This window comes from Gopherus flavomarginatus, chromosome 15, assembly GCF_025201925.1.
Source record: "Gopherus flavomarginatus isolate rGopFla2 chromosome 15, rGopFla2.mat.asm, whole genome shotgun sequence".
NCBI classification, from domain to species: domain Eukaryota; kingdom Metazoa; phylum Chordata; order Testudines; family Testudinidae; genus Gopherus; species Gopherus flavomarginatus.
In genome coordinates this window covers 3,021,271-3,036,042 of record NC_066631.1, presented here as the reverse complement: position 1 = coordinate 3,036,042, position 14,772 = coordinate 3,021,271, and the positions used below count along the sequence as shown (strand labels likewise).

Here is a 14,772-nt window from a genome sequence, read left to right as displayed (position 1 = left end):
ACTCACAGTTTGTCAGACCACTCTGTTTTATTAGCACAGCGCTATGCTAATAACATCCAGATAATGTGAGCACCATGCAAGACACAAACTATCTTATTTATACAGATAAAAGAGCGGGAATTAGACAAAGGGACAAAGAAATCAAAACAGTAAAATTCACCTGGGGCACAGCATGCATATCCTACTTCCTTACTAACTCTTATCGATCTAAGGTTAATACTTCACCAATTGCCCTTAAACGGTTCAATTGTTCTATGTTAATGTCTGTATTCCTGACACCTGGATTGCAGCATTCCAACAATTTTGCTTAAAGGTACAGACAGCATTTCTTTAATCCTTTCTATTTTCACAATATAATTCATTCTACTTTCACAATGGATAATATCACTGTTTATTTCAAGCAATTTTTTAGATTTGTGTCACTTTAAATGTTCATAATTGTGCAAAATTATAGTCCCCCCCATTTTTTTCTTGATTTAAATTTTCACAGTTGTGGGAAATGATGGAGGGTCAAACAATTATTTAATGACAGCAGACGTTCAGGTTCTAAAAGTTAAAACTTTATAACCATTAAGACCTGAATTGTCTACATCACATGGCTAAATATACAAAGTAAATAATCATAAATCAACCTCTAATCTCAAGCAGCATTTTTTTTTACTTTGCTTATGTGTAAATTTCATTTATTATTGATGGAAATGTTTTTGTGTGGGTGAAACTGATGTTCACCATCATTCATGGAGAAAAATCAAATCCTTCCAACCTATCTATACAATGTGGTGGCTACAATGCTGCTAGTGCCTGTGATAGCAGGGGTGGGACATTTTAGAGCAAATATCATCCAAGGATGTTGTGTACGGGCAGCGGGAAATCAGGGCACTCAAGCATCAGCTCTGGCAAAGGTCCCCTCCACCTCACATTTATTTACATCTCACATAAACAGGTGTGTATGTGTGTGGGTGGGGGCGTTCCTGAAGCTATGATTGGTTGGAAGTGATCTCCTATAAGCAGTAAAGGAAGAAATGTATGTCTTTGTAAAGTGAATCCCCCTAGATTTGCTTTATGGGTTTGAACTATAAGCTCAGTGTCATGGCCTAGCGATGCCTGCCAAGTGACACGCAGGCCAGAATCCTGAGGGTTTTATTTTTCGGTCGAGGAGATTCACTCCTGTTTTTAAGGTAGAAGGTTGAAGTTCACATCCCTAACGCTAAGCATCGCAGACCCCCAGGCACGGGGACTAATTACCTGCTAATACTGGAAGGATCTTCAACAAAAAGACAACCCCGTTCAGCACCACCTCAGCACTGCACTACTGGGTCACTCCAGCATGGAAAACTCCTTCCCTCTGCCTGTATGTACCTGTCTGCCTGGCAGGTGCTTGCCCAGAAGGGAGCCTCCACTGACCGTCTCTCGGACAGACCACTGAAAGCTTGAGATCTGCGCTCCCCCTGCCCCTAACAACCAGGGGGTGGCAGCATTTCCCAGCCTATCCTCCCTTCCTCCTCCTGGCTGACAGTAAACCTGCTTTAACTCTGGGCTCTGCAGAAGTGCGGACCAGAGCTGTCTTTCTCTGTGGATTTCTAGCCTGGCCTTTGTTTCCAGCTGTATTGTCATCCTACCCTGCACCCACAGGGGAACAGGGCTGGCAACAGAGCACAGAGATCTGGGAAGCAGTGGTGCTGACACCTGTCATTCTGACACCAGGCCTGTCATTCCCCCAGTTGCTGGTGATGGGACCCCAGAGCGTGACCTTCCTCATAGCAGTGCCCTATTGCTGGAAGGGAGAAATGGTCTCGTGGACAGGGTCCTGGGCTGGCACACTGGAGATGCAGCTTCAGTTCCTGGCTAAGCTACAGACTCCTTGGGTGAGTCACCTAATTAAAGGAACTGGGAAAACAGATAATAATAACCCTTGGCACCTCCCATTATGTTCTCTATAAAGCTGTGAGGTTGATATTATCCCCCTTTGAAGATAGTGAAACTGAGGACCAAGAGGGTATGAAGCCAGATTGTTTTTGGCATCTCCATTCTGGGTGCTCAGTTTGGGTCTGAGTTTCAGGGATGCCGCTGGGCGTAGGCTTCCCCCGGTCTCACGTGCACTTGGAGGGCACTAGGAGCTTCTGAGAATCGGGCCCCAGGTTTCTCACCCCACCCCAACTACCAGTGCTTTTTGGGAGTTTTAGCCTGAGATTGCTCAGCCAGTGGGAGAGCTGGGACTAGAACCCAGGAATCCTTAGGCTGGGCCCTGCTCCATCCACTAGGCAAGACAGCCTCTCCTAGAAGCTACTTACCATAACCCAGTGCTGCTGCTTTGAATGCTGGTCCCTGTGTGGATTCCAAACGCAGGTGCGTATGCGCGCCATGCACCGGAGCCAGCCATTGACCCGCACATGTGTTGTGCGTTGACTGCGTGGCACACCTGAGGCTTTAAGAGGCTGTGCAGGTCGATGCCGCTCCAGTGCCCTCTTACCACCACATGGCCAGAGTTGGAATCTCTGTTCCTCGGTGCTCTTCGCTCACTCCGTTCGCTGCTTATAGTTTTCCTCTAGTTCTTAGCTGTCCGTTAGGTAGTTGTAGCTCTTAGTTCTTAGGTTTGCGTTGGGCTTTCCATTTCCCTCTCTCCTCTGGGGGTCTTTCCCCAGCCCAGGGACCATGCCCTGGCAAGCCAGTTTTAAACACTGAGCTTCCTGCCTGTGCTCCTTTGCTGTGAGTGACAGGCACCAGCACTGTCTCTACTGTCTCGGTGAGACTCCATCTGTCACTTGTTCCTACCTCGTACCTGGGAAGCCAGAGAACTTTGCCTCTGCAAATTCCTTATGGAGGCGTCTATGCGCCCACATGCGCAATCAGATCCGGTGACCACGGATCCATCAGAGTGACTCCCAACACCGGCAGCCAGTGCCTCCTCGGGCCCTTCCTGTCTAGCACCAACCCCTCCGGCCAAAGCCCACTGTGCACACAAGAATCGTGCTCATGGGTATAAAGGGGGCTCCCCAGCAGGGACAGCCTCCAAGCACAGTGTTGCCTCCCCGAGCCGTGCCAGGTCAGATGAGAAGTCACACATTGATCCAGACACTCCTGATCTGAAGAAGCCTTGCATGGAGCACAAATCCAAGCACTACACCCCACTGGTGCCACCACCACCCCTGGTGACTGATCTGCCACCATCACCTCCGGCTCCATCCACTCATCCAGAGCTATCAGAACTTGCAGCTCCGTGTACACCTGGTTGTCTCCTGCCTCTTATGCCCATGGCTGAGCTCATGCGGGTTCACCTCCAAGCCTTCAGGCACCTTTTGTCTGCTGTCTCCCACCAACGAGCTGTTCCTGCTCCAGCCTTCTGCTCCGCTCCATCTTTCTCCACCGGCGCCCTCAGATGCACCTTGCCTCTCTCAGATTGTCCATCCTTCACTGCACCACCAGTACCGCTGGCTCTGATAGCCCCACCCTTACCAGGCCTGTCTTCAGACTCTGAGTGGTCTCAGAACTGGACATGCCTTCTTCCCTGCCCGATCGTACAGCCCAGATCCCCAGCACCAACTGTGCCATCCGACGTATGTTCCACCAGCTGATCCTGGTTCTGCTACCCACAAGCTCTGCTGTTGCCTGGCGACCCCTATGCTTAGCCTACTGGACCGCTTGGAACCCCGACTGAGCCATGCCACTCCACCTGTCTCATTGCCTTTCTCCAGCGCATACTACTCCCCCTTCTGTGCATGAGGAGCCTCCGACATTCCCACTCCTGCTGCACCGACAGTGCCATCACCCCTCTGGTCCATACGGGCACCTCTTCATCCCCTGATGTTCTTATCCCGCCCACTCTCTGCCATTCTGATGACCACGTGCAGTACCAGGACTTGCTTCGACTCATGGCTACAGCCCTCAACCTGCCTGTCAAAGATGTCCAGGTTCCACAAAACCAATTCCTGGACATCCTGCAACCCCCTGGATCTTCCTGTATCATCCTCCTTATTCATGACCTCCTCATGCAGCCAGCCCAAGCTGGTGGGCTGACCCTGGCCTCTTATGCCCCTACCCTGAAATGGGTGTGTGCCATTATTTTGTTCCTTCTAAACAGGGTTGGATTAATCTTTTGTGGGCCCGGTGCCAAATTATTTGTGAGTCCCCATCAGAGCAATGACACATGATGCAGGAAGATCAGTCCTCGGAGCAAGGGGCCGGCCAGGGGCATGGTATGGCAGGGGCGGCCCTGTTCTGCCCAGCCCAGTGCAAGGGCACTATTTGCAAATAGGCAGTTGCCAGACGCAGTGTGTCCTGCCTGGCCCTGTGCTGCCAACATGCCCCTTCCTGTTGGGGGTGGGCCCATGCCGTGCCACACAGCCCCCCCCCCCCATACTCAACATCCTCCCGACTCACTATGGCCAGAGGTTCCCCTGGACTCACTATGCCTGGCACCCCCACCAAATCCTTCCACAAATGCACAGCACTCCCCTGCCCACAGCCCCACCACAACTGCCCAGCATCTCACACAGAACCCCCACTGCCTAGTACCCCAACACACACATCTTCCCTGCCCCCTCACAGCCCAGCACACACACCCCCAGACCCCTCAAGAGACCCACTCCCCCATGCCCTGCCTCCCAGCCACACTCAACTGCCCAGCTGGGAGGTGACTGTGTCTGCCAGGTTGAGCCGGCAGCCTGGTCCCGGGGTGGGGAATCACTCCAGCCCCTCTGGAGTGGCGCAATCAGCCAGGCCAGGGCCTGCCCTGTCTGGGTTCCCTCAGAACCCACTTGCCTGGAGGGGCCCAGCCAAGCCCCACAGCACTGTACCCCCACCCCACTGCTAGCAGTTTCTTCTTAATTGGCTCCAGGTATCCTAATTAGCCTGCCTGCCTTAATTGGTTCCAGCAAGTTCCTGCTTGTTCTGGAACTGCCCGTTACCTTACGCAGGGAAAAGGGATCTACTTAGTCTGGGACTAATATGTCTGCCTTCCAACACACTCCTGTAGCCATCCAGTCTGACCCTGGCACAGTATGCATGGGTCATTTTTGTGTTCAAAGTTATGAATATTGGCTGTGTACTTGCTTGATTTCTAAGTAGCCTCAGTAAAGCATTTGGTCAGCTTCTTGAGAAAGGAATGTGCAAGTTAAGTAACCAATCAAGAAGCACTTAACGGACAATGGATCTTGGAAGGCTCCAATCCACATAAGAAGTCTACTTGAGTATGTTCAAGGCAGCATGTGAACCATGGCTGCTACCTGTAAGTTTTGAGTCATACATGGACATGTGACTTGCCCAGGTGACTTCAAAACTCCATCTTGGGCAGAACTTTGCATAGGAGAGAGGAGGGGGTCTCAAGAGAAAGTCTATTTAAACCCCTGAGACATCCCTCCACTTTGTCTTCAGATGGCTCAAGAGAGAGCCTCTCCACCCCCTAAGGATACCTGAAAGAAACTGGAACAAAGGACAGTAACTACAGGGCATGTGAGTGATTGCTGGACCCAGACTAGAAGGAGACAGGTCTATAAAAGAAAGCTTACTGGAACACCTCTGAGGGTGAGGTTTTATCTGTATTCAGTTTTCTTACTGTATTTGGCACAGACTTGAGGCTTTTATTTTATTTTACTTGGTAATTCACTTTGTTCTGTCTGCTATTCCTTGGAATGACTTATCCTATTTTCTGTATTTAATAAAATCACTTTTTACTTATTAATTAACCCAGAGTATGTATTAATACCAGGGGGCAGGGGGGGAAACAACTGTGCATCTCTATCAGTGTTATAGAGGGTGAACAATTTATAAGTTTAACCTGTATGAGCTTTATACAGGGTAAAATGGATTTATTTGGGGTTTGGACCCCATTGGGACAGGGCCGGCTCCAGGCACCAGCTGCCCAAGCATGTGCTTGGGGTGGCACCTTGGGACAGGGTGGTGCTCAGGGGAGTGCAGGGGGCTTGGTCGGCGCAGAGCTCAGGGGGGCGGGGGCTTGGGAGGCGCAGCACTGGGGGGGGCGGGGACTTGGGTGGCATGGCGCTCATGGGGTGGTGGGGTTTGGCGGCATGGCACTGGCAGGGGGGGTGTTACCGTGGGGCAGCACTCGTTTTTTTGCTTGGGGCGGTTAGAGCCAGCCCTGCATTGGGAGTTGGGCATCTGGGTTAAAGGCAGGGGCACTTCTTAAGCTGCTTTCAGTTAAGCCTACAGCTGCTAGGGGACGTGATGCAGACCTGAGTCTGGGTTTGCAGCAGGCTAGCGGGTCTGGCTCAAACCAGGCAGGGCACTGAACCCCCAAGCTGGCAGGGAGAGTGGGCTCAGGCGTAGTCTCAACACATCAGTTGGCAACCCCAAGGGGGTTTCTGTGATCCAACCCATCACAGGCGGACCCACTTTTCACTGTCTTCCATGAGGTCAAGATCTCCCTACGCCTCCATCCCAAATTTCTCCCCAAAATGGCCTCGCTGTTCCACCTTAACCAGTGTGTGCACCTCCCAACCTTCAACCCTAAACCACACACCTCCCCTCGAGAATGTGTGCTCCACACTCTCAATGTTCGGGCCTCTTATCTTCCGTGTACCCACGCCTTCTGTGTCTCTCTGCGACTCTTCATCACCATTGCTGAATGGTGCCAGGGTCACGCACACTCTTCACTGTGACTCACTAAATGGATTAATTGGTGTATTGCCAACTATTGTGTGCTCTCCCATGTCTCCGCATCTCTGGAGGTCACGGCCCACTCTACGCGGGCATATGCTGCTACGTTGGCCTTCCTCGTGGACGTCCTGTGGCCTGACGTTTGTAGGGCAGCCACCTGGACCTCCATCCACACCGTTTTCAGCTCATTTACGCCATCACCCCTGCCACTGCAATGGATGCAGCAATCGGTCGCACACTATCCTACAGACTGTCTCTTCTAGTGAGCCCTCCCACCCACTTCCTCACTGACCACTGCTCGCTACTCTCCCACCTAGGGACCAGCACTTGAAGAAGAGAAAGTTACTTATTGTAACTGGAGGTTCTTCGAGATGTTTGGTCCCTATCTGGATTCCAATCCTGCCCTCCATCCCTCTGCTCTGGGCTCCCTTGCTTCCAGGTAAGAGTGAACTGGAGCAGCGTTGACACATGTAGCTCCCAAGTGAGTCTTATTTTCAAACATCGGCTCCTACTTGCAAACTGTGGATTTCTTTGTGCAGCTGCCAGTTATTTAAATATTTAAACTTGACAATGAGGTCATGACTGAGTGGCTGACAAATAATGTTCGAACTGGCTGTGTCACAGGCAGGAAGAATTAGATCATTTAATGTCTTAAAGACACAGCCCCTCCATGTCCAAAACCAACCTTTGCAAAGAACTCACTGTCTGAGTTGTAGCCGTGTCAGTCTGTATCAGCAAAAACAATGAGGGTTCCTTGTGGCACCTTAGAGACTAACAAATGTATGTGGGCATAAGCTTAGTGGGTTTTAGTCATCAAAACTTATGCCCAAATAAATTTATTTGTCTCTAAGGTGCCACAAGGGCTCCTTGCTGTTTTTACTCTTCTCATGGTGGGAGACCTGTTCCTAAGAGTCCTGCTGAGGTGAAGCCTCATGGCAGGCTCCCAGCTCCAAACCAATGCCTAGCTTGGCCATCCTTAACAAACCTGAGATGGCTTCTGGACACTGAGATTCCAGGGATTGTTTTGCTTGTTTTTCTCTTTTAAAATGGAAGAGAAACTAGATCTTGCAAATTTCAGTGCCAGTTCTGCAACTGCACAAAACTGCTGCGTTCAAGTCCTTGTGTAAGGCAGGGATCTCTGTTCGAATATATTGTACTAATAATTCTCCCCCTAATAACACTCAGCACTTCAATAGCACCTTTCTGCTGTAGACCTTAGAGTGCATTTCAAAGCTTCATATCATTGTGCCCATTGTACAGATAGGGAAACTGAGGCACAAGGCCACCTAGCGAGTCTACACAGATCTGAAAACAGAACCCGCAGCTCTTGACTCTCAGTCTGCTGCATCTATTGCTTTTCCTCTGTAGGTCTCAAAGTGCCTTAGCAAAGTCCCCCCGTGGTGGCTGGCACGGTGCTAATCCCACAGCCTAGCTGTAGGTACAGAGCTTCCATTGGCCCGGAGCCGTTTGCAGGATCAGGGCTGCCACTAGCCCTGTTCGCCAATGAGCCTTCTCCGGTGGCCACAGGAGGGATTTAACCTGGCTTCTGGCTTGGCCCAGCACAGGTCACTGCCTCCCTGATGGAGATCAGCCATCGCCCCTGCTCGCTGCCAAGGCCCAAACCCCACCCCCGGGCGGGGCGCAGCCAGAGCCCCGCCGCAGGAATAAGGGAGCGCGGTCGCTTTAACGGCGGGTGCCCTCGCTCCCCAGCCCGGCTCCCGAGCCGAGGGGGCGGCCCGCCGGGTTGCTTCCTGCGGCCCCTGGCGGCTGGAGGCGGCGGCGAGCAGAGGGCAGCGGGGAGTTTCCATAGCGAGCGGGCACCACCGAGCCGCCCGCCCGGGACCAGAAGCGGCCCGGCCCCGGGGAACTCCGGGCGCGGGCCGGGGGCGGGGCTGCTCCCGGGCGGATTTCACCTCGCCCCGGGCTCCGCCGGGCGGATTAGTCTAGTCCAGGCGCTGGCGGCCGGAGGCTCCGGGTCCCCGCGAATCAGCTGGAGGACGAAGGACGAGGGTGAGTCTCCTCCCTCCCCCCCCCCGTCTGCTGCTGTGACCCGCCCCCGGAGCCAGCGCGGAGCCCCCGGCCCGGGACCGCTCGGGCGAGCGCCAGCTGGGGAGAGGGGCGGGGAGGATGGTGACAGGTGAGCAGCGCCGATCTCTCGCCTCTTCCCTGGGCCCTGCACGTGGCCTGGCCCTTGGCCTGCGCGGGGCTGGCTCAGCTGCAGCGCCCGGCAGGGAGAGGCTGAACCCTCCCGGGGTGACCTGGGCAGCTCCAGCGGCTGCGTCTCTGTCTATCTGTCCGGGGAAAGAACTTGGCAGCCAGGTCCTGAGCTCCTGGCTTTACAAAGGGCCCGTGCTGCAGCTTGGGGGTGTATCCTGCATGTCCCTTCCTAGTGCCAGGCCAGTAGGTAGCGCCCCTTCTTCCCCCTCCCCAAAAAGCGCCTTAAGGCCCAAGCTTTCCAAGCTCAACGGGTGGCTGATAAATGCCTGTTGTGAGTCATCCTTGCACAAGGACTGCAGCCAAAAGTGGCTTGTTAGGCACCTGAAAGGAGCTGGTAAATATGGCCCTGAAAGCCAAGTGGCTGCTGCCATTTCACTCAGGGCAGGCTACGCCGGACTGTGGGGGTGTCTCCCAGGGCCGCCCGGAGGATTGAGGGGGCCTGGGGTCTTCGGTGGCGGGGGACCTCTGCTTCGGCGGTAATTCGGCGGTGGGGGATCCTTCCGCTCCGGGACCCACCACTGAAATGCCCCAAAGACCCACGGCGGGGGCTCCCCACCACCGAATTGCCGCTGAAGACCTGGAGCAGAAGAAGCTCTGGGGGCCCAGGCCCCGTGAGAGTTTTCCGGGACCCCCGAAGCGAGTGAAGGACCCTGCTCCAGGGGCCCTGAAAAACTCTTGTGAGGGCCCTTGCAGGGCCTGGGGCAAATTGCCCCACTTCCCCCCCCCCCCCCCCCCCCCGGGCGGCCCTGGTGTCTCCCCTCTGTTCAATAACTGGTGACCAGCTCCTTGTTCCCTTAGTTAAAACATAACTGATGATCAAGGGCTGGAAATATTCCCAGAGTTTGTTGGCATGCATGGCCTCCCCACCCCCACAGGAGGAATGAGGACAGAGCAGAAGGAAGGGGCCATGAGATAAAAGCTTCAGGGTGTCACTGACTTGAGCTAAGGGCACTGAGTGATGAGGCCCTGTTTGCAGAGGTGCTGAGCACTTGCAATTTCCGATGGAGTAAGTGGGATTCAGGGTTGCTGAATACTCCTGAAAATCAGGTCCCAAGACCTCAAAGCATGTGGGATGTGGCTCATAGTCCCCAATTTACAGATTCAGGAAACTGAGGCACAAAGGGGGAAGGGAAGCAGCTCGCCCAAAGTGACGACAGCCCTGCCCATGGGACCATGCTGCTTCCACTCGATAGCTGGCATCTGGATCCCAATGATGCAATCTGTTCCCATTGCTGGACTTGTCTGCTACACAGGAGGAGCTGGGCCTGGCTTCTGGCTCACTGGAGAGGTAGGGGAGGAATGGTGGTCTCTCTGCCTTTCTCTGTCTCTAATGTGTGTCATCTTCTCACTGAAGTGACGCCCAGGGACGGGATGTAAGATGGCTGACCTGAGCAACATCCAGTCCGCAGCTTCCAAGAGCATCCGGCCTTTCCGGTCCAGTGAGGAGTATCTGTATGCCATGAAGGAGGACTTGGCTGAGTGGCTCAACATTCTCTATGGCTGGGATGTCCAGGTGGAGAATTTCATGGAGACCCTGGAGACCGGATGTGATCTCTGCCAACATGCCAACAATGTCAACCACATTGCTCTGGAGTTCCAACAGCAGCACCCAGAAGTTGCTGCCCACATGAGGGTGCCCCAGAATGAGGTGGTCTACCAGGCCAAGAATGTGGTGCCTGGCTCCTTCATTGCCAGGGACAACGTCTCGAATTTCATCCAGTGGTGCCGGCAGGACCTGGGCATCCAGGACGTGCTGATGTTCGAAACCAATGACCTGGTGCTGAAGAAGAATGAGAAGAATTTTGTCCTGTGCCTTCTAGAGGTCGCTAGGAGGGGCTCCAAGTTTGGGATGCTGGCCCCCATGCTGATCCAGATGGAGCAGGAGATTGAGGAGGAAATGAGGGATCAGAGAGCCTATGGGGGACTGGAAACCCAGGAGGCTAGCCAAGACCTGGGCCCTGAGTCACCTGTCTACCCTAGCAGTGCGCAGAGAATATCCTTGTGTGACCTCAAGAACCTGGATGAGCTGGTGAGAGACGGTTCCATTTTGTTGGTATCTTGTGCCCCCAAGTAACATGCAAGCAACATGAAACCCTCTCCTCCCACCTTTACCCATTGTGGCTCTCCTAGTGACCTAAGCCACTTTAGTGTTGTACTGGGGGAGGTAACTGGAAGGCACTGGTTCTCTCCAGTGGTTACATTTCCTCCCACTCCAACTTGTTTCTGCTCATCTTGCTCAGAGCATCTGTAGGCCTGGTGCATTCTCCTGCCTGGTCCCCAGACCCACCCACAAAGACGTGCTGGCCCCAGGGTGGAAAGGGGACCGTCACATGGTGTATTATAGCTGAGGGGGATCAAGGCAGGTCTAACTTGGATAGCCTGGGGGAAGAGTTCGAACCGAGATCTCGCCAAATGTGGAGGCTGGAGTGCTGCGTAGCTTGGAGGCTTTGGTGATGGGGGAGCATGGGGCCTTCCACCTCCAGTGGGCAGATGGAGTTGGCCTCAAGTTATTGGTGAGCAGTTGCCCCTCTGATGGCTGTGTTGTGGCCTGTGTGAAATGGGGATGGGAGGGCAGGAGTTGTGTCCGCATCCCAACAAACCTCTGTTGTGACTGGCCCGCTGGGATAGTCCTGGGCACTGACTGAGCCTTCCTGTCACTGGGATGGGTTTGCCAGGCCAAGGGTGAGCCGTGGTTTCAGCCAAATGGGGCATCGGGGAAGTGTGCGGTGCCACCACCCGGTCTGCGGGGATGGGCGTTGGGCTGAGCTGGTACTTGGGGATGTACCAAACCAGCGATTCTCTGGCCACCCCAATGGTGCAGACAGGGTTTAAACTTTCACCATCTTTAAAAATGGGAAACAGTCATTCTGCATGAGCCCCAAAGCAGTGCTGTCTGATCCTGTCACTAGAAACAGCACTGCAGTGAATTTCTCCCATCCATCTCCCTGTGGCATTAAGTCTGAAACCTAATGACAGAGAGAGTGACATGCATCCGACAAAGTGGGTATTCACCCACGAAAGCTCATGCTCCAATACGTCTGTTAGTCTATAAGGTGCCACAGGACTCTTCACTGCTTTTACAGATCCAGACTAACACAGCTACCCCTCTGATACTTAGCATCCTTAAAGGGGCAGTGCCACCTTAAAATGCAGCGTAAGCAAACATTTGTGACCAGTGATGTCTTAGATGAGTGACAGTGAAATGTGCTATTTGTGGTTTGCTTTTTTCCCCTCTCTCAGGTTCTGGAAATCAGTGCCAGTGGCTCTTTGTCTTTCCAGTCCTTCATGCTGCTGGGTTTGGGTGCCTGGGGCAGCAGAGACTGGAGCACTTTTCACTGGAGTGTGTACTGATTGTGGGAGCGTCTCTGGGCTTTTATGGAAGCTTTTTTCAGGATTGCCACATGTTAAGTTGACTGCGGTCTTTCTAACTATTTCACTGCTGAGTCGTGTAGCAAAGAGGGCCAACCATGGGCTCGTATAGAGAAACAGTACGATTTCCTCTCCTTGCCACCTCTCGGACCCTGGTGTGGGTAAGTATCATTATAGCCAGTGACAAGGGCTGCAGGCTCTAAAGCTGTCAACGTGCCACTCCTGGGGTGTGCTCGGTTGAAAGGGCAGAGTGGGCCAATAGCAAAGCCAGATGCCGCCCGGAAAGTTGTCTGTGTGGGTGAGGGACGTGATCCCCTTAGAGGAATGTGTAATCGCCCATCTGTTTTCCTTGGTACCTTTTCTATCTGTGAGGATTTTGGTCTTGCTGCTTATTTATCATTTGTCAAAAGGGACTCCTGGCGCTCACTGATGGAAAAACACCCTGACATCCCAGCAAGCTCTGGCAAAGCCAGGCTGTGGATCAGAGCTGTGCGGCAGGCGCCCATCTCTAATGGAGAGCTAGGGCTCCCCTGGGAGATGAGACCATTGTAATCAGATTCTCTCTGCTCAGCTGAAGCTCCATCACACATTTTTCCATCTTGAGAAAACGGCTCTTCTCCCAGCCCGGGCTTTGTTCGAAGCCTAGTGCTGGACTTGGAGGGAAAGCAGGGGTGGCTGGTGGGGTTATGCTGAAGCTGGGACCTAGGGAATATGACAAAGGGAGATTTCTAAATACTTCCCAGCCCAGGGAGCTGCAGGTCCTGAATGCTGCTTTCGGAGCTGGCCCTGTGGTTGCTGAAGCAGTCTCTCTCTCCCAAAGTCCACAGGCTGAAATTAAGCCCTTGGATAAATCACTGGCTTTATTTTTAGACATGGAGTTTGCTTTATAGCTTCTCAAGTGGAAACATGCAGAAATGCTGGTTCTTCCCAAGGTGCGACACACCCACTTTGCAAAGCAAACCAGGGAGCGGCTGTGCACTGGCTGAAGGCAGGGAGGGCAGTCTGCTACCTTCTGGGGCCTGCTCATGGGAGAGGCCCTGCTAAGTGAGGAGGAGGCTGGTGCAGGGGAGTCAGTCTGGGGAAACCCTGGTTTCTCTCCCCCTTGCAGTGGGTCTGGGTGTCACACCTGGGGGGCTGAGCCTGATTCTCAATGAATCGCTCCTCGGAGCTGACCGCCACCTGAGGGCTGGAAGTTGGGCAGGTGCTGAGCCTGGATCACCCTGGGGAATCCCCTGTGTAGGAGGAATCCTAGGGGGATTGGTTCCACCCCCTTTAAGGCCTCTTGTGCTGCTCTGGTGGTGTGAGGGCCCTCTGTCCTGACAGCCCCGTTCTGATGTGGGCGTGCCAGGCTGGCCCACGTTAGCCAATGTGCACTTGGTGCACTCGTACGGGCCCCCAGCCCCAGGGGAGAGATCCCAGAACTGAGCAGCACTGCGACCCGTGCGCCAGCTCACAACGCCACTCGGTTAGTGTGGACTGGCCGCTTGTCTTGTGGCCCAAACTCATGCGAGCGCAGGGGGCGATGGGAGCACGCAGAGTTGCTGGGCGGCTGCATGAGGATCAGCTGCTCTAGTCTGGGATGGCAGCTGAGCACTGAGGTGGGGGTGAACGTCCAGGCAGATCCTGGAGGCTGGGGCTGAGTTGTTGGTGGGCTGTGGGGTGAGTGGGCAGTTTGGGGCATGAGTTAGAGAGGATCGGGGGCTGGGGAATGTTGAGGAATGGTGGGGGCAGTGGAGTGAGTAATGGGAGATGTTGGGGACTGCAGAGAGTGGGATGTATGTCAGAGATGCGTGGGAGCTGTCAAGGCAAGGGGGAGATAGGGGAGGGTTGGGGGGGTACATGTGGAGGGGGAGGGTTGGGGGGGTACATGTGGAGGGGGAGGGGCATTTGGGGGCCTGTGTGTGGGGTGGGGAAAGGGGCATTCTGGAGTCTGTGGGAAGGGATATATGTGAGTGCTTTGCTCTCTAGTTTATGGAAGGTGAGCCCCCCTCAATTTCCATAATACTCGGGGCCCCAAAATTCCTTAATCTGGGTCTGATTTTGGGGCTCCCAAGGCCTCTGTCCCATAATACCTAGCGCTGCTGTTGGGAACAGGGGGCTTTGGGGCCGTTTTTATCCAGAGCACACTGCATTGTGGATAGGGGCAGGAGGACCAGCTGATCAGGGTAGCTATGTCAGTTATAGCTTCCCGGGACTGTTGGCCGTTCTGGGACAGTTGAACCCCTGCAGCCACCTGGCCCGGCTGGTGCTTGGAAGGAGCTGGGGCGTGGACGGGAAAAGTGGTGAGGTCGGGACAGCCAGTGGGGTTTTGTGATGCTCTCACCTGGCATGGCCAGGGATGGAGAGTCTCACCCACTGGGGAGTGAATGTGCTTGTGACAGAGCCAGAGCTTGTTAATGCTGCTCTCCAAGTCCAACCCCTCTGCCCCCCACTAGTCCACTCCTGGGCCCAGTGTGTGGCTTGGCCTCCGCGCTTGACATCTGCAGAGACAGCAATCAACCCTCCTGGCCCTGTTGTCTGGATGGGGAAACTGAGGCACGGGGAAAGGCCTCAGCATGGTGAAAGGTTGAGTTG

At 54.0% G+C, this 14,772-nt stretch overlaps 1 protein-coding gene across 2 annotated transcripts in view; it reads left to right on the top strand.

The window, feature by feature from the left end:
- Positions 1–8,502: 8,502 nt before the first annotated feature.
- The window catches only part of GAS2L1 (growth arrest specific 2 like 1), a 36,954-nt gene continuing 30,684 nt past the window's right edge, over positions 8,503–14,772 (top strand). For both annotated transcript variants that reach the window (XM_050923707.1, XM_050923706.1), the window contains exons 1-2: positions 8,503–8,622; positions 10,184–10,858. In XM_050923707.1, coding sequence (XP_050779664.1) covers positions 10,208–10,858 — 651 coding nt within the window. In that variant the 5' untranslated portion in view covers positions 8,503–8,622; positions 10,184–10,207. The remainder of the gene's footprint in view (positions 8,623–10,183; positions 10,859–14,772) is intronic.